We start from the raw sequence: 27460 nt of genomic DNA, 5'->3' as shown, positions 1-27460 counted from the left end.
AGTTATCGATCTTCGTGTAAACGTATCGCCTTTAGAATGTATCAGTAATAGTTTGTAAATAATACTAAAATGACATGAACATTCTTCAAAAATATCTTATTCTGTGTTCTCCAGAAGAGAGACGGTTAAAGACACGAGTGTGTGTAATTAGGACCCTTTTCATTTTTGAGTGAACTGTCGCTTTAAATTGTAACATTTGCATGCTGTTAAATTCTAATTTGTTTCCCTGCTACTTTATCGGCAATGCAGTCTGGATGCCCAGTATTTCTTTAGATTAATGAGGGAAAGGATGGATAATTGAGCTCACTCCTATATGAAAGCTCACACTCATATACACATACACGCTCATCAAGTATCAAAAATGTAAAGCCAGCAGAAAAAGAGTGTAACTAGGCAGTTCAGCAAAATGTTCAGGAACTTACAGTGCTGTAGGTAGACCCTTTTGCTTGGATAATCTTTATTCATTTGCTTTTTAAGGCTCCTTTCTTGCTCCCAACTCCATCTTGGGCCCGGTCCAAAGCTGCAGTCCTGGCACATTTACAAGAGCACATAATGGTGGTTACATGCCCAGACTCACCAATTATTCTTGAGTCCACCTAGGTGGCCTCTTCTCTTTCTAACTAAAATCTCTCAGGTGTGTTTCCGAACCTCACCTCCTACTGAATCAATGCCTCTAACAGCTGTATAACTGCTATTGTCTGTGCAGACGGACTTAATCAAGAGTTCCCTCCGCCTTGCTTTTCTGCAAATAGACAGCGTTTCGCATGCATATAGCTCACTTTCCCTAATGGAAGCTGGTCCATAACCGAACCACATTTCTTCTTTTTTGTTAGTATTCTCCTCCACCTCCTGCTTTCTACATCAAGGCTTTGCAGAAAGAGAAAAATAGGATTAAAGTGTTTTGAAATGATAGGACACACAACAGAGCGTCTAAAGATACACAATATTTAATGGTTCAAGAAAAATTCAAGACAAGAAAAAACATTACACCAAATGTAAATGAGCATGTTCTTTTTCTTTTCATTTCTTTTTTTAACTTCTAGGAGTATTTTACAGGGGTATGATATCAAGATATACTTCAATAGTTCAAAAGTGTTCATTGCTTGACTGCTGGCACATATGAAAGCTCACCTCCAAAGAAAGAAATAATTGTGAAATACAGCAAATTATGTTTAAATTACAAGCAGATTTAATATATCAGCAGTTTTATATTCTTTTCAGATTCTATACAAGATACATAGTGTGTACACACATTATCCGGCCGCTTTTGTGCCGGTATACATACATGCACACACACAAACTCACACGCACACATATACAGTAATAATATACAGTATGCATATGTTTTGAATACATTACAACAGAGATTGTCCTCATTTTTCATGATTTTTGTCTTTTATCAAATATTTTCAGTAAGTATAAACCACTTTTCCTTTTGTTTACACATACAGTATGCTAAAATTTGTTTCCCAGGGTTACTGCTAAGTATATCTATGTACACTTTGCTCTTTTTTTTCTTTTTTCTTTTTTTGTACGGTAATGATGAGAATTTATTTGATTTGTGTAACGACGTGTTGGGCACTCAAAGTATGTTGCCGTTCTAATCCTTCATACTAAGTATAACACAACCCGAGGAGATGACCGTATGACAGCACAAGCTACTGATTAGTGTCAGAACAAGGGTTTAGTGCTACAGAACACAATCAGCCAGCGGAGGTCAACTGGATCCACATGCAAATTAAGATGGCTGACTACAGAGATGATCTGCCATAATATTTTCCTGAACAAAAACCTCTCAAAAAAAAATAAAAGTAAAGAAACACCTCATTACCAAGGTTGCTTTCATGATACATCAGGGAACAAACTTTTTTAGAAAAGTACAAAAGTGCTAGAAGGGAGAATAACCATGCATATTGAGACCTTTTATGCATTTATTTATCACAAATATTCTTATATTCATTCATTCTCACACAATGTTTGTCTTTTTTACTTGATAAACCTTTGGCACTATAGAGTTGCTCCACTTTCAGTTGATTTCAGCAAATCTTTAAGTTCATACATTTTTAAAGTCAACATGAAATTGCATTTGCAACTTCTGTAACTGTGACAATTTTCTGATAGAAATAGAATATTAAATGAGAGGGAAAAAAGCTTTGATTTATCACTTACAGTAGGATATGATGTGATTTTTTAAATTAATCAAAAGTGGCACTCTCAACAATTGTCAACAATAATATTGTGATCAATCAAACAAAGTGCATTTGAATGATATATTTTTTCTTCTTTATTACTACATTTGAGGCCTAGAGAATTCCTTGCACATCCTTGCATTGGACCACGAAAGGGGTTGTTTCTGTCCCAGATTGAGGCTAGATCTGAATGTTTGTCCATTTTTTAAATCATTATTGCCTGGTGATGCCAAATTAAAGAAAGTTGATTGAGAGGCACAGGAACTTACGTTTTAATTAAAATGTAGATGTGCATTTTGTCTTTAAATAAAAATGTGTTCAGATGAATCATTCACAAAAACGCCAGTGACGTGCAAACAGGGTCTCATTGATTTCATGTTGACTGTAAGCATGTAAAACCTCTAAATTCATGCAGTTTTGAAAAAAATGTGTTATGAAGCACTCTTCTTCAAAAACCATTATTTTCAATCATTGGAAATTTAACAGACCTCCAAAAACTGATTTTAATCTTTCAACTACTTGTAACTAGGTGTTGTTTTGTGTTACGAATGAACAGAAGCAGAGATTCTACGGCTGATGTTAGTATTTCAGACCTTGACTTTCGAGCGTTTTTGATCTATTGTATAGATTAGGAGAGCTTGAGTTGAGTCACCATCCTTACACTCCATACTCTCTCACCGTCCCAGCTAGCAGACGTACAAGACCAAGCCACCGCTTTCTTCCCTTAATAGAGTCCCACACCGCAATTATTCTTCTTAATCAAGAGTATTCGACAGATCTTAAACTGTTGAGGGAACAGCTGCCGGAGTGATTGTCAGTTCTCTCGCATCAAAGAGCAACACACTCCAACACGTCTCGCTGTGACACATTTCTTGTCGCTGGCACGTACACTATTTTACAGTGAAGTCATCTTTTGGATCATTGACCCAAATATTTCTGTGTCATCAGTATATACTAAGGAGAAGTGTTGGCGAATTAAATTTGTGCGGATTCCTCAAGCCGCACAGCCTCTTTGTGGGATTACTTGATGTCTCTGTTTGAAAATACAGGTACTGGATGAAAATATGACACGATTGTAAGCAAACTTCTACTTCACTTAGCAGTCATTACATCCATACAATACACATCTACATCTTAAGGCTGTTTCTTTGACATCATTATATATAAACCTCGCAAATTTTTACGTAAGTTCTAAAAGAAGTGCACATCATACAAGCACACACACATACAAAAGGTAGCCAATTATGCTATTATAGAGCAGCGTTCTGCTTCTATAGCAGTTACGGTGATTACTGATAAAAGTAATTATACTTTTGGGAGATTCCACAGCACTTATTATGGTGCATAAATTGTATATATCGAGAGAGAAACTTGATATAGTAGTGCGAAAAAAACAAAGGATGCCTTTTTAGCCATGTCTGCGCCTCTGCTAATGAGATAATGTTGAAAATAAGCGGGTTTCTTTTAATGGCAGAGAAAGGGTGTCAAATGCATGGAAACTACCAACATGCTGAACATCAGAGGAAGGCTCTGAGCTCACCAGGGAGAAAAGAGCTAACGTCAAATTTTAAAAAGAATAAAAAGCACCCTAATATTTAAAAGTTTCTACATGTTAACACCAAGCAAGACTAATTTTTGCAGAGAGGCTTAGCTGTGTCTATAGTCTTGACAGAGTAAGCAGCCCATTCAGGGGCATGGAACTAGGTCTCTTTACCAGAATAAAACAGACTCAGGTGGAAATTCGGCTGGAAACGACACACCTCACCAAAGCCAAAAGAAATACTGCAGTCACCCAGCGCTCACACATTACACTTAACCTTATTGACTACGCTTACATGCGTTGTAATATTCCAAATGCGGTTTTTAACTCAGAGCCAAATTTTTATTGTTTTGTTTACGAGCGTGTCTGCGTCCATGTGCAAAGCACAATGAAACAAGCACCGGCTTTGCTGTTAGTGAGCGGCAATTAAACTCGCCAAGACCACTAGCTGCAGACATGCGTTCATATGTATTTAAAATTAGACCAGATAATGTGCGAAATATGCACATATTGTATTTGAATAACAAGAACATGGCATTTACTTGAATGTTTTTTTTTTCATAATTAGATAGGAATATCAGTAAACGTATGCAATGATTTCTTCCAGCAGCACAGACTTTAAAGTAATTTGTTAAGTTGCATTCAAGAGGCACACAAAAGAATGAAATAAAAATCTTGTCCTTTTTGATCAACAGTAAAGCTTAATTAATTTGCCACTAATATGTCACTAAGACACATTTCACACTGCTTTTTTCTTTTTCTTTTTCTTTTTCACTTAGGAGCTACTTTGGTCTATATCTACCATTTGTCTACTGTACATGTTTCAGTTTCACAGAGGATATCGAAAGCTACCGTCCTTTGCTTTAACTTCCCTTTCCGCCGTGCCGTGAAAGGTTTGACACATGCTAATAACGATCAGAACCCGTCAGCTTTTCCATTTCAATCACTCTCATTATGCACTGCTCTGAGGCCTACCCGCGCTTCTACAGCTGATGCTCGTGCAGGAAGGCGGAAGAGCCTCTGCCAGCGGACATCTGGGGGCTGGACATGGCGGAAAAGCTGGCTAGAGGGATGACCTTGACGCCATCTTCTTTCTTGCCGCAGTGTCTCTCAAGTGTGTTGTAGAATTGGGGCCGGTTGCTCCCTTTGTCCAGATCATCTTTGGGCACTGACCTGCCAAGGGTGTGACGCCCATCTGGCTTGGTCCCCCGCGCCCAGCTTTGTTGAAAACCAAATGAGGGCAGAGTGGCGGCACCGGACGTCTGGAATTGGGTCAGCGCTGGCGGCATCCAGCAGCTGTCAGAATGACCCAGGATCAGGCATTCCTGGGTACAGGTCTCCGAGGCCTCGGCGAGAGCTTTCTGCAGGTTCACTTCAATAGCTGTGGATGATGAAATGACAAATGCGGAGGCTCAGTCAAGAGGTGAACACGGAAGACAAAATAAATCATACTTTCTCACATTGCTAAGGCACTTGGAGACAATACAAAGTTGGCGCTATCAAAAGGTGACCTGTAAATGTCAGCTTCTGAGAGAAATGAAAGGCAGCGATAAATGTTTAATTCATCTGGTAATGAGAAAAACAACACCAGTTCTTTTAATTTAAATGGTATTCCCATGGCCCTAAGTGTTTACCTACAATATGCACTGAATTCCCTGTAGCTTAATTAAATCTTAAAAAAAGTCTCTGTTGTTTGTGTCTGAGATTGGCTTTTTACATATTAAAGAATTAATGAACGGGTCTAAAACCATTGTTTATTTTAATCGCAGTCATCTTGGCACACCTTTCCTCTGCTGATGTCTCCCACTAAAATCAAGTCAATTAAGACAAATCAAATGGAAACGCAGCAATTCTTCCTCCTTCGCCTACTTGTTAGCGCAGCCGACACGTACAGTAAGCGTGCTACAGTTGCTGCGAGCAACAGAACGTGATTTGCTCAAAGGGAAGAGAACGTCTCGGTTACGTACGTAACCCTCGTTCCCTGATGGAGGGAACGGAGACGTTATGTCGTGACGACATAGGGGATTTACTTGGAAGCCCCAATCATCTCTGACTTAAGAGAAAACGCCAATGAAATTGGCTAGTGGATTTTGCATACCTGAGCCACTCCCCGTGCATACGGGTATAAAAGGGCGACAGGTGCATCCACTCATCCGGTTTTACCCGCTGAGGAGCCGAGAACGTGTCCCTGGCAACCAGCGATGGTTCAAGATTGTGGCATGGGGACATAACGTCTCCGTTCCCTCCATCAGGGAACGAGGGTTACGTACGTAACCGAGACGTTCCCTATCTGTCGGTCACTACGAGTTATGTCGTGACGACATAGGGGTCATATGGAAAGCGCCACAACCTGAACCCCGTCACGACCTTATGCATGCAAATGTTGACAAGCTAGTGCGTGACAGACAAATGCCATGCGAAGGTCGCAACCTTCCCATCGCCCCAGCGCAAATTCGCTAACCTTGGTGCCCGCAGGGACCACTGAGTACATTGCTGCTGGAGATAGCCAAGCCGCTGTTCCTTTCCCCAAGAAATCGGAAGGGATTTCGACCTTCTATGAAAGACTGCTTCAAGTCTTTCCTATTTGTTGTTACAGCTTGGCGGTAACGACGGGGAAGCGAGCCTTCCGGAGAAGGGCGCTACGGAGGCCACATCCTGCCCGAAGGGAGGTAACATGTGGAGACACTGATATGGACTGACCCAGGCCTGGGGCAGTACTACATACGACTGGACCCTGGGGCAGATCCTACCTAGGAGTAGGGAGGAGGACTGCCAGCAGGGCCTGACAGAGCTCTGCCAAAGGGAAGACACGGGTTTACCGTGAGGGAAACCGTACCGTGGATGAATACACGTGTGGGATTACCCGAAGGGAATCAGGCCATACGGACACCTAGCCGAGTACAGGGGCTGACCGGAGACCCGGGCGAGCTAGCACCAGTACTGGGCCTGGCGTCAGACTGCTCCGCCCAGTCTGACTGCCGGGGGTGCTGGAGGTCTCCACCAGGGTTCGCCGTCCGGGGAACTGAACTGGAGGAGGAAAACAGGCGCTCGTATCCCCGGGTGAGGGGGAATGGCGCAGCAAGCGTGACACCGGCCAACTCTTCCCGCCACTTACCTGTTACCCAACACACGGGAAGAGACTGGCTCCACGCGGAGACTGTAAAATCTCGCGAAGGTGTTCGGTGTCGCCCAGCCCGCAGCTCTACAGCTGTCTACCAAAGAGGCGCCGTGCGACAACGCATAGGAGGAGGCAACACTCCGTGTGGAGTGAGCCCTCACCCCAAGGGGGCACGGCTCGCCTTGGGATTGGTACGCCAAGGCGATGGCCTCCACTATCCAGTGGGCCAACCTCTGCTTGGAGACAGCCTTCCCTTTCTGCTGACCTCCGTGGCAGACAAAGAGCTGCTCAGAGCTTCTGAAGCTCCGGGTGCGGTCCACGTATATGCGCAATGCTCTTACGGGACACAGCAACGCCAAGACTGGATCTGCCTCCTCCGAAGGCAGTGCTTGCAGGTTCACCACCTGATCACGGAAGGGCGTGGTGGGAACCTTGGGCACGTATCCCGGCCGGGGTCTCAGGACAACGTGAGAGTAGTCCGGCCCGAACACAAGGCACTCTTCGCTCACCGAAAATGCTTGGAGGTCCCCGACCCTCTTGATGGAAGTGAGCGCGGTCAGGAGCGCTGTCTTAGCCGACAGGAATTTCAGCTCGACTGAGTCCAGCGGCTCAAAGGGACCCCTCTGAAGTCCCGCCAGGACGATAGAGAGGTCCCAGGAGGGCATCAGGGGTGGCCTAGGCGGATTCAACCTCCTGGCACCCCTCAGGAACCTCACGATGAGATCATGCTTTCCCACGGACCGGCCGTCCACTGCATCGTGATGGGCCGCGATAGCAGCCACATACACCTTCAAGGTGGAGGGTGACAGCCTACGCTCCAACCTTTCTTGCAGGAAAGAAAGCACTACTCCAATCGTGCATCTTCGGGGGTCTTCCCGGCGAGAAGAACACCAGTTCGCGAACAGACTCCACTTCAGAGCATAGGCTTGCCTTGTTGAAGGAGCTCTAGCCTGAGTGATGGTGTCTACCACGGCCTGTGGTAGACCACTTAAGTCTGCCGCGTCCCGTCCAGGAGCCACACCTGGAGGTTCCACAGATCTGGACGCGGGTGCCATATGGTGCCGAGCCCCTGAGAAAGGAGTTCCTTCCTCAGAGGGATACGCCAGGGAGGGGCTGTCGCGAGGAGAATGAGTTCCGGAAACCAGGTCCGGGTGGGCCAATACGGCGCGACCAGCAGGACCTGCTCCTCGTCCTCCCTGACCTTGCACAGTGTCTGTGCGAGTAGGCTCACTGGGGGAAATGCATACTTGCGTAAAGCCCGAGGCCAGCTGTGTGCCAGTGCGTCCGTGCCGCGGGGCCCCTCGGTCAGGGAGAATATAGCTGGCAGTGGGAGGACTCGCGGGAAGCAAACAGGTCTACCTGAGCTTCCCCGAATCGACTCCAGATCAGCCGGATCGTCTCGGGATGGAGTCGCCACTCTCCGAGAAAGTGAGCTGTCGTGAGAGCGCATCGGCCGCACGATTGAGCTCCCCCGGAATGTGGACAGCGCGCAGCGACCTGAGCTGCGTGTGACTCCAGAGGAGGAGATGGCGGGCGAGCTGTGACATGCGGCGTGATCGTACACCTCCCGGCCGGTTGATGTACGACACAGCCGCAGTGTTGTCCATGCGGACCAACACATGCTTGCCTAGCAGCAGTGGCCGAAACTGCCGCAAGGCCAGATGCACTGCCAACAGCTCCAGGCAATTGATATGCCAAAGCAGTCGAGGCCCTGTCCAGAGCCCCGAGGCTGCCTGCCCGTTGCATGTAGCGCCCTAGCCCGTACTGGAGGCATCTGTTGTGACAACAACATGCCAGGACACTTGTTCTAAGGGCACCCCGGCCCGTAGAAAGCACGGTCCGTCCAGGGGCTGAAGGAGCGGCAACACTCGCGCGTGATACTCACCCGAAGTGAACCGCGGCGCCATGCCCACCTCAGGACTCGGGAGTGCAACCAGTGCTGAAGTGGTCTCATATGAAGCAATCCGAGCGGCGTGACCGCAGCTGCGGATGCCATATGCCCCAGGAGCCTCTGAAACTGTTTCAGTGGCACCACAGTCCTGCCTCTGAAGGAACTCAGGCAGTTCAGCACTGATTGGGCGCGCTCGTCCATGAGGCGCGCCGTCCTACTCACCGAGTCTAACTCCACACCGAGAAAAGAGATTCTCTGCCCAGGGGAGAGCTTGCTCCTTTCCCAGTTGACCCGAAGCCCCAACTGGCTGAGGTGCCGTAACACCAGCTCCCTGTGATCGCACAACTGCTCTCGGGACTGGGCCAGAATGAGCCAGTCGTCGAGGTAGTTGAGGACCCTGACGCCCACTTCCCGTAGCGGGGCAAGGGCGCCTTCAACGCCCTTCGTGAAGACACGGGGAGACAGGGAGAGCCCGAAGGGGAGGACCTTGTACTGCCATGCCCGACCTTCGGACGCAAACCGTAGGAACGGTCTGTGTCGCGGAAGGATCGAAACATGAAAGTAAGCATCCTTCAGGTCAATCGCTGCAAACCAATCCTGGGGATTGCACCCCAGGATTGGTCGAAGACCACCGCCTTTCTTGGGTACGATGAAGTAAGGGCTGTAAAACCCCTGCCTCATCTCGGCTGGAGGGACCGGCTCGATTGCATCCTTTGCCAGGAGGACAGCAATCTCCTCGCGCAAGACAGGAACGTTCCGAGCTACCACTGAGGTCTCGAGAACGCAGCTGAACTTGGGAGGTCGCCTGGCGAACTGAATCGCATAGCCGAGTCGAATTGTGCGCGTGAGCCACCGAGACGGGCTGGGCAGCGCAAGCCACGCTTCCAGACGCCGTGCAAGGGGCTCCAACGGCACAATCGACGTACCTGCGGTGGTGCAGCGCAGAGGAGTAGGGCTGGATAGTACAGAAGGCAGCGCGTTCTGAAGCATCCTTACCGAACTCCCTAGGTCCCAAAGGGGACTGGCTAGAGGTGCGTGGGGAGGCACTGCGTCCCCGAACCGCACTCTCTTGGCCGCTGGCAAGATGGGTCGCGGGCGAGAGTGAGGAGGCAGTGCGTCGCGCGCTGTCAACCCGCGAACCTGATAACCCGGGGAAAAAGGAAATTGCTCTTCTTTTGACAAAGTGGGTACCGCTGGCTTTCTTGAGCCAGCGGCGGAACAGAATGAATGATTCTCCCCCCAACCCTCCTTCGGGGGAAGGAGCGGCGCTGATCCCGCCATCTCCTGAGATAGAGCAGCTTCCCACACCTCCGGGTTGCCCGTGTCAGGGCCGTTTTATCGCCTCCTTGGACGATATCGGGGCCAGTTGGAACACGGGGGGGGGGGCGCCACGCTCCTGCAAGAGGCTCGACGCCCCAGCACAAGGCGGAGCAGCTCAAAGGGACACAGGAGGGCGCCCACGGTGACCAGCAGACTGGGGCTTGCCCTGTGGCGGAGCGGTGCATCACGCCGGGGCAAGATGTGCTGGACGGCCTCGGTCTGCTGCAGTACTGCCGAGAACTGCTGGGCACAGTCCTCGACAGTGTCGCCGAACAGTCCAGCCTGGGAGACAAGAGCGTTCGAGAAAGTGTACTTTGTCGACTTCGCCCCTCTCCACAGGCTGAGCCACAGACGGCACTCTTGGACCACAAGTGTGTGCACATCGCCTTCCCGAGGCACTGCGCTGTGACTTCCGTTGCCCGTAGGGCAAGGCCAGTCGCTGAGCGCAGCTCCTGCGTCAACCTCGGGTTGGTACTACCCTCGTGCATTTAATGCCTTGGCCTGTGTACTCGCAGGATAGCCGTGGCATGCAGGGCAGGGGCGGTCTGGCCCGCAGCACTATAAGCTTTGGCCGAGAACGGCCATCAGCCTATAGGCTTTGGACGGGAGGCGCGAACGACTCCCCTAAGTGGCGGCGTTTCGCGGGCACAAGTGCACCGCGACCGCTCTCTCCACCTGGGGAATGTCAGCGTCACCCTTAGCCGCCCCGCCATCGAGGGTAGCGAGGATGGAGGAGGCAGACGCGCCGCTTCTGGCCGTAAAAAGGGGCCGTCCACGACTTCATCAGCTCCTCGTGCACTTCCGGGAAGAAAGGAACCAGGGCAGGGCGTGGTCGCGAGCCACAGCCTCTGCCGAGGAGCCAATCATCTCACCGCGAGGGCTCAGGACTGAGAGGTGTGCACGCCTCCAGCCCGATCTCGCGGCGGCCCGGGAAAGCACGGCCGTCAACTCTGGGTCCGATTCGGCGGCGGCCGCGAACCCCGCAGCTGCGCCGAACCTTCATCCTCAGAGGACGATTGCCCATCCCCCGATGCCGCGATCGACATCTAATCCTCTATCGGCGCGCCGAATGAAACTGCTGGGCACGCCGTGAGACGGCACAGCAGAATCACCGGGGAGCCGCACAGAACAGCTGCTGCAGGAGGAGTGAAAGGTCCGTGGGGACTGGCCCGGCGGAAGGCTCTCACTGTAACCCTCAGATCGCCCAGAGCACTAGCCGATGGTTCTCTGCTCGTGGCAGAGAAGCCAGCGCGGGTAGTGACAGAGGGGGCCCCTCCCATCCCCGTGAGGAGAGAGAGGCGCGATCGCAGCGCTGCTATGGTTACACGCTCAATGAACGCATAAACCATCCACGAACGCAGCTTCAGCGTGCTGGAGCCCCAGACACTGAAGACAACGATCGTGGCTGTTTACGGAGGACAGGAAACGACCGCAACCAAGAGGACACGGCCGGAACAGCGTCTTTAAAAAGACGTGAACCGACCATGATTTGCTCTTTTAGGAAATTTGCTCTTTCAGTTGAAGTGCCCAGGGGAATCGCTGCAGACAGGACACCGCTGTTCGCACCGTAACGCCAACCAGAACAGCTTCCAGACAGATGATGAATGGCTTTGTGGAGATCAACACGTTCATCCACTCGGCTCCGAAGCAAAAATCGGATGAGTGGATGCACCTGTCGCCCTTTTATACCCGTATGCACGGGGAGTGGCTCAGGTATGCAAAATCCACTAGCCAATTTCATTGGCGTTTTCTCTTAAGTCAGAGATGATTGGGGCTTCCAAGTAAATCCCCTATGTCGTCACGACATAACTCGTAGTGACCGACAGATAGGGAACTATAAACTACAGGACTCAAACTTTCTTATCTCATTAAACTTGCTCTGACATCACATGCGAGATGTGCCAAGAAAAAGGCCTCAGTATTGAGCCCCAGCCATAAAGCTTGTCAGCTCTAATAATTAGAATGTAAAACAGTGCTTGTGGAGGCAGGCTGGAGCCCTACAGCGGCGTATGTATATCTTAACCCACCAGGAAAAGGAGAGCCCTGTCTGAACATTACTTTGCTCATGCTGGTCCCCCCTCCAAGCTGTCATCTAGAAATAATTTAGCATATTTGCATAAGTAAAGATGTTAGAAATAATTGAAAGGGACTACGTCTGGTTCCCTTGCATTACATGCTTGGGATATTTTTATTTTTACCACCAGGGGCCAATATAATTATTGCTTTTTTATGTTTTGTATTTTAATATCATGCAGAGGGAAATCAAAATATTCTGAATTGCAGAAAGACAGAATAAATATTTCAACATTTACCCAAAGTATCTGACTTTGCATTTAATACGTTTGATCAATTCATGCATTTCATGGGAATCAAACCCATGACCTTGCCATTGCTAGCACCTTGATTTAATGTCTGAGCAACAGATATCCATATATAAATATCATATTAGCTGCTATGGTCCACTACATGTACGCAATCCACCATACTGGAACTGTCAAAATAGGTTAATGAACACTTGAGAACACTCTTGGTGCCATCTTGTGGTATGGCGGACTGGAATGCTCCGAGGTTGTTGTGGTCTCCAGTAGCTTGTAGTTGTTCCAAAGCCACTGGAAGGCAAGCCTGCAACCTTTAGCGAAAAAAGCGTAACGGCTAATGCTAACGCTGCAGCCATAGTAGCCATAGTGCTTCACGTAATCCAAGTTAGCCGTTGCGCTTTTACCAATGATAATACAGACCCTCTCATCTACTAATAGTAAGACAATCTCTGGTTGTTCCATCTATTCAAAGTCTTTTTCGACTAAAAAACAACAGGCTTGGGCAGTGTTGCCACCTTGTGGATGAACTAATTAGTACAAATAAACAATTCAAGGTGCATGTGCAAGCTGAATGTGCAAAGTATACATGGTCAGAAAAATTGTGTTGAATATGCACTGTGCCGACGACAATATTTACCCCATGTGCACTGCATATGCATAAAAACTACAGTATATTGTGGGATTCGGACAGCTTATTAGATTTTGGAAGAGAGCTATAGTATGCTCTTATTTTACATGTCAGTTTGTCTTAATACCATGGAACTGGACAAAAGAGCACAAATATAGAAAGCTATAAACAGAAAGAGAGGAACGAGCGAGAGAGATGTGGCCACATGCTCCCAGTCTTACTCTGCTAAAGTCTGCCTCAGAGCATCAGTGCATAAATCAGTGGAGCGGTAAACGTGTCACCTTTCAGAGGGTCACTAACTTCATTAAGGAAAAATGATGCCGCTCACTCACTCTCTGAGCGAGCAGAATGAGTCCTGGCCAGGTCGCTCTCGGAGGCTGCTGTAAATCACCCCAGAGCTGCTTTGGAAATTGGAGGTGTCTTTCAGAGCCATTGTTCTTTTGACGGGCCGAGCGCATCACGCCACGCTGGACAGATTCATGTGCGCAGGCAGACACATGTCCGGTCCTAACACATTCGCTGAGAAGTGCGTGAGACACCTTTAGTGCATTTGCCCAAAAGGTCCACGTGCATGTGTGTGTGAAGCCAATCAGCACAAGCAGTGGATGTGCGCAATTACATTATGTGTAAAAGGTGGTTTGAAGCCACGCTGCTTTCTAGTGTGCAGAGGCACAGCACGAGCTGTCAGTGGTGCTATGTCAACAGCCAGGAGAGCTACTATATTTTGCATGTGATATTTCACATTAAACAGCTCCAAAGATGTAGTCCGTATCAGTTTCTCCTCCACAGGGACTAGTACTGCTTGACTGATGTGGGTGACAGCGCTGAATGCTTTCGTCAGCCCGAGGCAGCGGCGCACTCTGATGCTGTTTAAGTGCTTTTTGTATTCAGGGGGAATCGCTACTCTCCCGTCGAGCTTTTAAAAGAGAATCAGACCCCACGTGCTCTGGTCTGCACATACATAGATGTGTCAGAAAACCTTGCGTTTGGGGGTAAGAGATGGTATTTTTAATTTCACCTCTTGCAGAAAAAAATGCAATGTTGTGTGAGGTAATGATATTTACATTATCGCAAAACATAGGTTTAAAAATGTCAAGCCTATTTACTCAGAGTAATAGGGCTTCTAATAACGGCTCGCATTTAAAGCAAATTGTCTGCAGATGAAAACATTTCGCAAAATGGCCAGTGGTTATTGATTGAAGTCCCAGGCTGATTCACACTTGTAATTACAGCGGTGCGAACGCTTGAAGATATTTTCAATCAAACATTGTCTAACGCTGTCGTCAGAGAGATTGGTAATCGGATTGCTCCCCTATGACAAACCGCAAAGGTCTCGTCTTTTGTTTCAAAACCTGAGCTTTATTTTCCAAACTAAAACAAAAGAAAAGCGTTTAAATCCTTAAAGGGATAATTCACCCACATATGAATCATCATTTTCTCACCCTCAAATTGTTCTAAATCTCTTTTAGTTAGCTCTTTTGCTTAACACAAAAGAAGATATTTCAAAGAATGTTGGAGACCAAAGAGTTACTGGTCCCCATTGACTTCCATCGTATTATATATTTTTTGTTCTATGGAAGTCAATGCGGATAATTTGAAGGCATTTTGAAGAACCAACTGTTTGGATACCAACATTGTTTAAAATATGTTCTATTATGTTCAACAGATAAAAGAAACTCAGACAGCTTTGGAACAACTTGAGGGTGAGTAAATGAAGACAGAATGATCGTTTTTGGGTAAAATAGCAAGTTTGTTATTTAGTTTGTTAAATATGACATCTCACTGTCAAAGAGATACCAGGTTGTATGACAATAAATGCTGTTGTGGAAAGAAAAACAACAACTGTTAACATAAAATGAACCGACATGTGGCTGGGCTATAGTGACATTTATGCAAACACGCTATCTGACAGTATGGGACACTCCTGGTCAGGAAGTGTGATGAAACGGTGCTTGTAGCACACGGACATGCTGAAGTCAGACAATAAGCACGGATGACAATTTGTGACAGGGCTGTTAAGCAAATCAGCACGACCTGAATATATCTTGATGGGATTTACATCAAGGATGCCACAGAGATGATTACTCAAGTCATTATGTTAGCATGTGCAAACCCATTACTACCAATTAGAAGGCTAATTGCATAAATATAGAACATCATCTCTCCCCGCTCTCTCTCTCTCCTGTCTAAACATTATCTGGTTGACTGCAGAGCTTAAGAAAAACAGGCTCTGTACCACCTACGGCACATTTCTGCATGGAGCAGCAAGCTTTATGTCACATGAGACAAGTCAGCCTTGATTTTTTTTGAACGACATATGTGATTTTATTTAAAAAATGTGATAGAGGATTCAGTGTATCATTGCTTTTAGTGTCTGTATATTTTGAACAAACTGTCTCAGTTGTGTTGAAAAGCACAAATAAAAGTTTTATGAGAGACCATTGCAAAGATTTAGGGTTGTGCTTTTTTCCCAAAATGCAAATGATCAAGTAATGAGTCTTCATGAAGTTCACTGAGCCAAAACATACCCACCAAGGGGGTACACTGTGGCATATTTGATCAAAGTTCAGTATCGTTTCAGCCATGTATGCAAATTTTACATGTATTTAATTGGTGCACTTGATATGAGCACAGTTAGAACCCTTGGGACAGGAGAAGAACACGACAAGAGAGAATATCCATACTCAATTAAGGATATTATTATAGTTTCATCAGCTGACAACCTTAAGGAGAGCTGGACTTTTTTGCAAATAAAAAGGAAAATGAAATTAAATTAAATAAATAAATATAAATAAATACAAACATAAATAAAGTCTTACGCTACATTCAACTTTTTAGTCTGGGAAAGCAAAATCCCCCAAATCTGTGTGTGTGTGCACGTGTGTGTGCATACTCTATGTAAAAAAAAAAAGAAAATTCATGAAAAAAAAATTTCCATTCATGTTCGGTGTCGCGTCATAGCTGTGTGGGCGTAGTCAGCGTGGGGGAAAACTATCCTTTCCCCCTCATTAGAAAAGCATGGTGTTGACCAAGAATGGTCTACATAAAATAATTTTTGCTGCTCGACAGAGCAAGATATGTCGAAAAACTGAGCCATATTGGATCGGATTGTCCGTACAGTATCTGTGACTGGCCAAATGACCCAACGGATGGCCAGAGGTGACACTTTTTGTTACCTGATTGAGTCTCCAGGCACGAGACAGCTTACTACAAGCCTATACATGAGGGCTTGTGAAAGTAAACATTTGTCGATTTGTTTTGCTTAATTTTAATAAAGTGATAGAGAGAGTAAAAGCCTGTCATGCTTTTTTTATTGATATATTAAAAATTTTTTAACATTGACAGAACATAGGTAACATTAAAGCCTTTAATGTTACCTATGTTTTGTCAATGTTAAAATTATTTTTAATTAAATTCTTTAAATTGAATGTCTACTGAAGTGCCTTGAAATGCACAGCATTATGTGGTGTGTGCTAAACGTATAGCCTAATCATTTTCACAAATACACGCCGTAAAATAAAAAGATATAAAATAACATGGAAATAAAGAAAATTAACCGTGATTACAACCAAAAAATCATGGTTAGCTACTATAGGTAAACCATGGTAAAAACAAATTAAATATGTTTTGCTATTTTACATCAGAAAATATCAGGGCGTGACATTTATGTGATGTGAAGGAGGGTTATTGTAAGCCCCATCAGAACTGGGTTGTGGTGCAGGGGGACGGGACTAATGATAGGTTGTTGCAGGGTAAGTAGCCTATCTGGAGTGCATATAACTATGAATATTAAGCTTGATATGTTTCATACGTTGTATATCCATAACTGCTGTCGGAGTTCTGATGTTGTGTGCTACCTGTTCAGGTTTCTACCTTCGTCTGTTTATTCGGCAGTATATAAATCTTCAGATCGTTTTTTATTTTTTTTACTTATTAGAGGTACGGAACGCCACACAACAACTTTTCGGCATTGCACCAAGCAAAAGTCAATCGAAATCATAACAAAAAGTAAAGATCAAGCGCCTAACAAGGTCTCAGCGCATTAATTAAAATGGTTTGTTTTCCCCCACGGCATAAAAAGAGATGGCCTTTTTTATGGGCATTCCCAGCATCCAGTTGATTTTTGGATGGATGGATGGATGGATAGATTTTAGGGGTTTGACTTATGTATTGTTGTAATGATACCTAGGCCAGTTGTAACACTTTCACTTATGTTGTTAGCTGCCAAAACAAAACAAAAAACAAAACAAAACAAAACAAAACAAAACAAAACAAAACAAAACAAAACAAAACAAATACACTTTCACTCATGTCATTAGTTTGGAAGATAAAAACAAAACTAAACTAAACAAACAAAACTAACTACTAAATAAACGCTTGCTTTGAATTCAAGAGCATTTTGATCTATTGTTTGAAAACACTTGTGATTAAATCACAGTTACTGAGATCCAATGAGCATCTTGTGCTTCCGCAAGAACATCTCACTGTCTGTGAAGGAGGTAATATAGTCAGTGTCACAAACTGATCTGATTTATCTGATCAGTGAACTAGAAATACATCACAATTTAAAACATTTCTTAATATTTCTCTTCTTCAATTAGATTTTGAATGCCAAGTTTTCAATGTGGTCACAATCTTCTGGACCCTTCTGTACATGCATGCAATACAGATTAAACAAAGGGCATGAGCTTCAAACAAATCCCATGCTGTCAAACAAAATGAAATTTGAAAGATAATAATTGAGTTTGTAATTACATGGACTTTATCATTTCATTACACACCCACTCTGACTCCACATCTAGATTGGCAAATGGATGGTCATTAATAATAATGGAGCTATTTAACCCCATGGGTGTTTTACAAGGGGAAAGATGCCATTTTTCACTCAAGGGTTGGACACAACCATCAGGTGAAATAAGAGGCCCACTTTTCATTCTCATGAATCAGGGAAAGGCCACTTACTGCAGGCTAGATGCATTTCATCACCAGCTCCACTCCAGCACCACTCTCGTATTTCATCGCTGCTTATGAGTGATTTACACTTTTACTTTTGCAGAGGAGATCCGTATGATTTCATGCTGCTCTTAGCTATTATATATTCATGAAGTCCCAAATGTACAAATGTACAGTGGGATGTAAACTGTGACATGCATCGCAAAAATAAATTACAACTGGAGGTCAGGGGCATGCAACACTCCAGCAACTGCAATATGTTAAGGAAATTCCGGGCTCCGTGGAGCCATACAACATATTTTATACACTTACGGGAGCGTTTCAGCATCTTCACGAGTCCTACTTTCTGCAACTAAAGGTTACCCTTCAAATTAATCTTAATGATGACATTGTAACATGTTATAATGCATTTCATTTACAAATTAATTTAACAAATTGGTAGCCCAAGCACAATCTTACATGAAAATATAGTCACACTTTTTTGCCTCAATGAAAACCTAATTTGCTGCTTATCAGTATTTAGTCAGGCAGTTGTTAAGTTTAGGATTAAGGAATCTAAAATATGGTCATGAAGAATAAGGCATTAATATGTACTTTGTAAGAACTAATAATAGCTACCAATATGCATGCTACTTCATAGTGAGAATCGGTCCTTAAAATAAATTGTTACCAAAAATATATAGAAATATGCACAGATCAAGCACCATTTAAAAGTGAAAACAGTCCAAAACAAATATGTCAGTGGATTTTGATGTGAGAGGACAGCAACAGGAGAAGGACTTTTTCACTGGAGAAAGCATTATTATGGATTATGGACTCATATTTTGGCCAGAAGCAACGGTTTAAGATTAAAAATGCCCTCATTCTGACGGCACCCATTCACTGTAGAGGATCCATTGGTGAGCAAGTGATGTAAAGCTAAATTTCTCCAAATCTGGTGTAGAAACAAACCCATCTACATCTTGGATGGCCTGTGGGTAAATACATTTTCAGCAAATGTTTATTTTTGTGTGAACTACTCCTTTAATAGAGCAAGACCCTGAAAACACAGCAAGATGTGTCACAATGGCCAAATGCAGCAGTCTGAGACATGCATACATTCAATGGAGAAAATAGCAAAGACAGACTACAAGAACTAGGCTAGCTTATGTTCAGTGATGTGGAAATATAAAAAACAATATGCTGACCTCTAATTTTTTTTTTTTTTGCTTTACTTGTCTGCCACAATGTCTTTGAATTATCTTTGTTTGGGGGGTTATCTCAGCAGACATTCATATGTGTGATTAATTGTGATTAATTAATCAGCATATCGTGTAATTGGTTTGATTAAAATTAATAAAATATTTTATGAATCAGTGCAATTACTGACTCGATTGAAGACTGAACAGAGGAAAAATAGAGAGTTGTGGAATTCTATATATAGTCTGTGATGAAAAATGCCCTTGTTGAGATTAAATGACTGATTGACAAACAGCGTGACAATTTCAGGGGGAAGTTATAATTCACGAATGCACAGCTGAGTTGCTCTGGGGTCCAGCACAAGATGGAGTGTTTTTTTGAATAATGGCCCCCTGAATACGTAAAGTACACATCCCACCATCTGTTAGTCGGCAGTAAAAAAACAAAAAAACTTCAGGGCAACACGTGCAGTTGCCTGTATTTGAATAAAAATCTGGCACAGACGATTTCTCCTCATAGAAAAGAGCATCTTACAAAGAAAAGCATGTGCTTTACGCCTGGCAAACATTCAGACTTGTATCTTCTCAATTTGCTACTTGTTTATCTTCTTTCACACCTGCACAACAGACATTGCTTACAACACGGGAGTGCTGTCATACAGATGCATTCATCACAACAACACTGACCTGTCTGTGTTACTGAGGATACTTAAAGGCATTTTTCTATTTAATTAGACAATTATTATGTTTGTTTACACACTGCATTCGCAATGATTATAAGTTCTGATTGGCTTCGGAAGAATCAAGTCTTATAAATCATTACCAAATAATGTGCAATTATTTAATTAACAAACTCATTTTTTCAGCTTTTCAAACCACATCTAAATGCCTCAATCCTTATGAAATGGAAACCGCTGTGGCAGTGCGAGGATGTGCTATATTTCACAAGCTCACTAGTATAAAATATGCCTGTCCTCTCAAAAGGGTGGAGTCGACTGACGGCACCTCAACACATTTTTAATCAAGGTGCATATTTCACAGTGCAGCTTGAGAAAAATTGGCCTTACATTTATAGCAGTCACAATGGGCCTCATGATTGCACATAAATGCTCTTATATGCAAAAATATTCCAGGTACATACAGTACATGCATAAATGTGTTACTTTCATTCTAACAGTGAAAAATTAGGATTATTCTAAATGAGTGAGCTTGTGCATGAATTTGGTAATTAGCATAATACAAGCACAAACCCTCTCCATATAAGGGCTTTACAAACAGCCTCTCCGGTAAAGCTATTTGTCACACTCTACCAGTGCTCTAAAATGTGCTTTCGTCTGAGTTAGAAACTGCTGAAACACTATAAATTCCTTATATAGGCGTAAGACAAGAAGTATTTGGATTCTTTACGGTTGTCACATGTTAGTGGAATGTTTATGTGATAAACGCCACCTGTGGTGACTCTGCTATAGGACACCTGTGTGAACTTGAGGGGAACAGACTTCATCCATCCACTAAAAATCACCTTGGGACTGCTTGGTTTAAACTAATAGCAAAAATGGCTGGAAAAAGTAAGTTAGTTTAAAAAAAAAAGAAGAGCATAATATTTTGAGCAGAAAACACATGGTTTGATATTTTGTTATCTGTGAAATTACAGCATTTTTTAAGTGTGACCTACAGCTGTTTTTGTCCATACAATGAAATATATTAACTGCATGGATGAAAAAAAGATCAATTCATTTGAAATGTTTCTACATGTTTTGTTCACTTGCATTGATACCACAACAAGAAATATCAATGTTTTGACAGCATCTTAAATTTGAACTCTTTTACATATGTGCAACTTTAGATCTGTAGAAATGTGCATTTATTGTAGTGTAAATATGTTTTAAGTTCACTTTTAATAAAAGTTGTTGGAATATTTTAATCTGATAATTTGCAGTGACAGTTTCAGTATTAGAATTAGTATTTGGGGAAAAACTGTCCAAAATATTTATTGGAACCGCCATACATTATTGTTCAAGAGTTTGGGGTCAGTGAGTATTTTTTATTTTTATTTATTTATTTAAGAAGGCATAAATTGATCAAAAGTAGCAGTCAAGACTTTCATAATCTTACGAACGATTTAAATAAAAAAAACAAAAAACTAAAACAAACAAACAAAAAACATCTGAATTTTTGAACCTTTCTGTCAAAGAACCATGGAAAAATCATCATCAATCATCATCAATATCATGGTTTTCAAATTAAGCAACACAATGTTTTCTACATTGATAATAATAAGCAGATATTAATAGCATATTAGAATGATTTCTGAAGGATCGTGTGACAAATATAAATTGCAATAGAAAAGAGTTATTTTAAATGGTAATAATATTTCACAGTATTACCGTTTTGCAGTATTTTTGATCAAATAACTGCAGCCTTGGTAAGCATTAAAGAGTTCTAAACATTAAAACGTCACATTTCTGAACGGTCGTGTATATCAGTTGAGCTCTCAGATGATTGTCCAGATATATTGAAATTATTCTACCTCTTTTCCTCACTCACACACATGCCTCTCCATCCCAGTTCACTCTCTTCTCCATCCATGCTGTGTTTGACCCAATGCAACGGAAAGTAATTGCGGGCAGAAAACAACATTTAATGATTACTTCATCCCCAAGTCCTGAGGAGAGAGAAGTCATGGGCAGGTAATTTCAACAAAAGAGGGAGACCTTTTTTTCCCGACACACCATTTTCAGACAACAAAGAATATTATTGACTTGGCTGAGATTAAAACAGCAAAACAAATAAAAGAACAAAATCAAGGACAAATTGACCACAGAAAGAGCTTGTCCCCCAAAAAATGGCAGGTCAAACTCTCTCCACTGTCTTTTCTTTTGTTAGCCTTGATTAAAAACAAGCAGCAGATAAAAGATTCCATTTGGTGTCTGATCTGGAAATAAATAAAAAAATAAGTAAATCTCCACGCTGCCACTCACACGCTCGAAGAATAAGATGCTGCCGTATTATCTTTCCAAACATCCCTCTCTCCATGTGTTTTAAGGTGAGAATGAGAGGTAAAGGAAATTGAAGCACTTTTTTTTTTGGAGGGGACAAAAGATTGGCTGCACTCTACTCTTCTAGCTACTTGACTTTTTCTTTTATTTATTCCCTCTCCCATAGACTGATGGTTTTGATTGTCTGGTGTTCATTATGTCTGGTGTGGTCCTACCTCTATGGTGTGTTCAGGCCTCTCCTCCATTAGGAAGACAAGAGGAGGGGGGTGTTAGCATCAACACAATCAGCACTGCCCAAACACACAGCATGGGTTGAATAGAAGAGAGGTGCAAACACCATAACAATCAGCAATCAGCACTGATCATGATAATAACATAGAGAGTGCTACAAGTTCCATGCTGCGCTCTCCCTCCCTGCCAAGAGGACTTATTGTGTACATGGGCCAGCATATGAAGAGAAGCAATAAATTCAGTCACAATTTGAAATGTGAAAAATACACATACAAAAATAAATGGAAAAATGCCTGATGATTACTGTTTATGTGCTTATTTGACAACTTATAATAAGCCAGATCAAAGACCAGACCATCGATATATATAAAATATATATCGATGTGTAAGCACATCGTATTTTCAGGTGTTGCACCTGGTTACCTTTTTTTTTTACCATATTAAACCATATATATATATATATCAAAAGTTAAAAAGAACAGCATTTATTTAGAACAACTAGTCTTTACTATCGCTTTTTTATGAATAAATAAAGAAAGAAAATTAATGACCCAACCTTTTGAAAAGACATCTTTACCTCAACAGGAATAAATTACATTTTAAAGTATATTAAAACAGAAAAGAGTTATTTTACATTGCAGTGATATTTCACAGCATTATTGTTTTTTTTTCTCTGTATTTTTGATCAAATAAATGCAGCCATGATGAGCATAAGAAACATATTTATAAAAAAATGTAATCTTACAGATCGCAAACTTTTGAATGGCAGTTATCATTAATTATATACTGAATTATTTATTATGTCGTTACCTTTATTGTCTTGAATATGTTCATTGTATTGTGTTTTTTTTAGTACAAAGTACAAAGAAAGAAAGAAAGAAAGAAAGAAAGAAAGAAAGAAAGAAAGAAAGAAAGATATATACACACAAACTTGATTTGACCTCCACGCTGGACAAAAAGCAAAGTAAAATGCCAAATTTACATATGTGGAGAAATCTGCCAGTAAAGTGAAATGTTCAATGGACAACACTTTTTGAAATGTAAAAGGAAGGAAACAATTTCTTTGGGGTAAAATATCCGCCTTGTATACAGAGCCGCTGCTCTTATGAAGAGATAACAAAGATGGATGAAGCAATATGTGTGAGAGATTACGGAAAGCTTTGGAGGTAAGGGCACAGACAGAGCCACGCACTGCCTCCTCGAAAACTCACTCGCCATTCATATCAGTTTGCAAAGCTGGGATGTTCTCCATGGTGGCTGATTTGAACTCCGGTACCATTGGTAGTCCTCAAAATATGTTTTTAGGCTTGCCAAGAACATCTGCAGATAGGCTTTAAGCTATCAGGCATTCCGTTAGGGCTGTTTTTGATGCGTTTACTACAATGCAATGTTTCTGTGGGGAAATATGATATAAAATATGGGGAAAATAACATAAAAGATCCAAAACTGGTTTAGACGTCAAATTCACTTGTATTGGCTTGGAGCAGGTGTATCGTTTGCACCGCCACAGTAGCATCATATACAAGAACACCAGTGGGCTTTTAACTCACACAACAGTCTATACCATCAAATAAATTCCTTTGGGAAGGGAGGGAATAAACTATGCCTCCAGATCTGTAATATATCTGTTAGTCACCAGTGATTTGTTCTTTTCACCTCAGCAATATATTTTGGTAACTGCCTCTATGGTCAGGCAGATAGTGAGTACATGGCATCAAAGGTGGGCCATCTTTCAAGCCTTTACAGGCAGGACAGAAGGCCAGCTGCAGCACTCACTCCATTGTCTCTCAAAATAAATGTACCTGCAAATGACGGAATCGTTAACAATGGCAATCCCGAGAAGTGGGGGTGGTTAATTAGCTGCTAGAAATATTTCATAAACAATCTTCAGGGTCTCTTTGTGTCCGTGATATATGCCTCGGAGCGATGCACTTTCTATTCGACATCTGATTCAAGGAAGGGCCACATCCAATTTTCTGAAAAAGAGCTAAGAATAGCCTGAGTGCTGTGAGGGGCGTCCGTTTGAGGTGCTACGTGCATTTTCCAACACCGAGGGGGTGTTGTCTGAGCTACTGTTTTATAGCGCTGATGGATTTGCGAATTATTTGGCATCGCCGCTGTAAAAAACAGAAAGCTTAGTGACTTGCTTTGTGACAGCAGCCTGCGATTTATTAAAGATGGTCTGGAACACCTCAGGGGGTATGATGATTTCAATAAATCACATTTTCAAAAATGAAAAACTTCTTAAGCTGCTGTAAAATGTTAACATTTCTGCTTCTCTCATTCTCTGCAAAAGAAACCATTTTTCTCACTTTCTTGTAAACAGAAAGGCAGCCGCATCCCTGCTCCTGACCCAGTACTCTTTTAAGTCTCTTCGCCTGCCTCTGCTCCGCAGGGAACAGAAAGTCTTTCAGGCATCAAGGGGACATGCCATCAGTTTTGGAATATCTGAATATTTTGTGCCATTGTCATTATAACCTCTTGCTTTTTCTTGCCGTAGTCCAGAGGTATAGTGCAGAGTCAGAAGTCCAACTAAAGGTCAGTGGGTCTAGGAAACTTTCAGATATAGTAAATCTAGAATAATTTGCATGTAAACTCTCCCCTGGATTGACAAAAAATTTGTTACCACAGATTTATTAATAGTTAATAATCCCAGACATTGGTGTATATAGGGCGCATATGCATGCTCATTCACAATTCATAATGCCCGCCTATGAATTAAAACTATTTGAATTGCATGCACAGGAATGTTGTTGAATCTTCTGGAGTCGCTTTTCATTTTTGTATGATGCATAAATACAAACAAGACTAATTGGCCATATGCCTAACAAATATTATTCAATTAAATCGTTCTTGCAGACAAATACTATTGGTGCTCAGAATAATCATTGAACAACAGATTGCTGTTTTCAATTATTTTAGTTTATCAAAGAAAATTTTTAATTTATATTTAATTGGTTAATTGGTTTTGTTATTATGTATTTTATGGTAAATAGTGCTATATTAAAATGCAGTGTCATTAGTTTACCTAATATTTTGAAAATATAAACATTTTCATGAATCAGAAAAATATGTCAGAATGGCTTTATGAACAATTTAGATAAATATACTAGTTTCACGAATGTGTTTCCATAATAAAATAAAAGCTGAACTTAAACATTGTGTGGTTAATAATTGTTAGGTTGGGGCAAATAATCATATTTGCATTGGGGCAAATATAAAACGAACATGCATGCTTACAAGATTTATAAAGGTAAGTTAGAAGTAAGAAAGTGTACTCTTGATCATGTACAATTGAAAAATGACACTGTACTGTAAAATATTCAAGCATTAATAAAACATTAGTAAGTCAAACAATCAATCTTAACTAAACTGAGTTGTACGTTTAAATATGAATACATTATGAACAAGCATAAATCAAATTTCATGACATTTCAACAATTAAAATGTATATCCACTAATGACCAGTTAAGCATTATATAAAGTAATGATGCTATACTGTAAAGCACCACCACATATATTAATATTTCACAACAGTATGGCATTGTTCAATTGGAAATGCACAATGCTGCTGTGTTGAGATGAATGTGCTGTATGTATGGCTTCATAAGAATATATTTAGAGTGCCCATACGATACGGCAGACAGTTCCAGGGCTCCTCTTCCAAAGACATGTTTTTCCTCCACTCTCTTCCCCTACACTCCACTGTCTACCTGTCAAACGCCTGTCACCAGCACTTCTGCAAGGCCCAGAATATAGAAGAGACGCGTGTTAGTCCAGCATCCCATTCCTCACAAGTAATCACACGATGTGCAGCGAGTATATTGAGATCCTTATTTATGAAAAATGCCATTAAATCGTAGTTTTTACATCACTTTGCATATTTATTATCACCTATGCATTTATGCACGTTTATACTAGAGAGATGCACTAGAGAGAGTTACAGAGCAGAGGAAAATATTTTGAAACACATTTCTGGGGGGGCCTTTCATTTTGAGGTTTGCAATTTTTAATCACAACATACAGGCATGAATTAGGGTCAAAAGTGGGATATAATAATATCTAATCAAAATGCTTCCAGTTATTGTCCACCTCAAAGTATCAGAGCTAAAATAAATGTATGTGTGTTTTTATTTACAGTTGTGCTAGAGTAACTAATTTACGATAATGAGTATTTAAAAAGGGAAGGATGTGGTTTTTGGTTTTTATTTACACAAGATGATCATGTTTCATAAAAAAGTCAACTGTTTAACTAAATCATGTACAGACTCAAAGCTGCCAGGCTTATAGAACGGAAAAGATGCTGTTTGATGTTTTCCGTTTTTTGTTTAGGTCCGAGGCAATAGGGGAAATGGAAGAAGAAGAAAAAATCTGATAAATGAACTCTCAGTTTTTGCCGTTTTCTGAAGTCCTTTCACATACTAATGAGCATGAAAAGCCTAATTATTCCTCTAAAGCAGCTTCTCAGCATTCCTCTTTGTTTACATGCAGGATTAACTGAATCGCAGGACAAATGTTAGAGCACTTTGACATCGCTTCGTCCATTTACCATAATATTTATCACGGTGGGCTGAAGAGCGTGCACTTTGAAAGGCCGAAACATGAAATATAAATACAGTATACCGATCAATACATAAGCAAACTCAAAAGAGCCGGATACACACATGGGTCTAGGACTCAAAGGAAGCCGACACAGCACGATTCTGGAAAAAGACAAGACTTCCAGAGAGTGTAAGGAATAGAAAATAGCCACAGGGTTGTGTTCAATAGACTGCCCGAAACCTATTGACCTTATTGCCTTGAGTTTTTGTGTCCTGCCTGAGGCAACCGCTATCAAACATTAACACCATACGTACTGGATTGTGTCTCTATCCAGCCCTAGATAAGCCCTGGTCATTTGTCCTGCACTGCCAGAGCACTCTAAAGGCACCGGAAGGGGGTGTCGTCGGGTTCTAGGTATTTTCTTTTCCCCAGATAACCCTTTGTCTGTCACATTTTATGCTTGGCATCTCTTACAGTTGTAATGTCAGGACCCATTAGCGTGTCTCGGTGATGGCATGGAAAGACAGAAACTCCATACTCCAAATGTCATATG

At 42.4% G+C, this 27460-nt stretch overlaps 1 protein-coding gene across 2 annotated transcripts in view; it reads right to left on the bottom strand.

Moving 5' to 3' along the window:
- Positions 1-4288: 4288 nt before the first annotated feature.
- The window catches only part of pcdh11 (protocadherin 11), a 173617-nt gene continuing 150445 nt past the window's right edge, over positions 4289-27460 (bottom strand). For both annotated transcript variants that reach the window (XM_079389950.1, XM_079389951.1), the window contains exon 6: positions 4289-5110. In XM_079389950.1, the coding sequence (XP_079246076.1) occupies positions 4713-5110 (398 nt within the window). In that variant the 3' untranslated portion in view covers positions 4289-4712. The remainder of the gene's footprint in view (positions 5111-27460) is intronic.

This window comes from Barbus barbus (genome assembly GCF_936440315.1).
Source record: "Barbus barbus genome assembly, chromosome: 33".
Lineage (NCBI taxonomy): Eukaryota > Metazoa > Chordata > Actinopteri > Cypriniformes > Cyprinidae > Barbus > Barbus barbus.
This window is presented reverse-complemented; position numbering and strand designations above follow the sequence as displayed.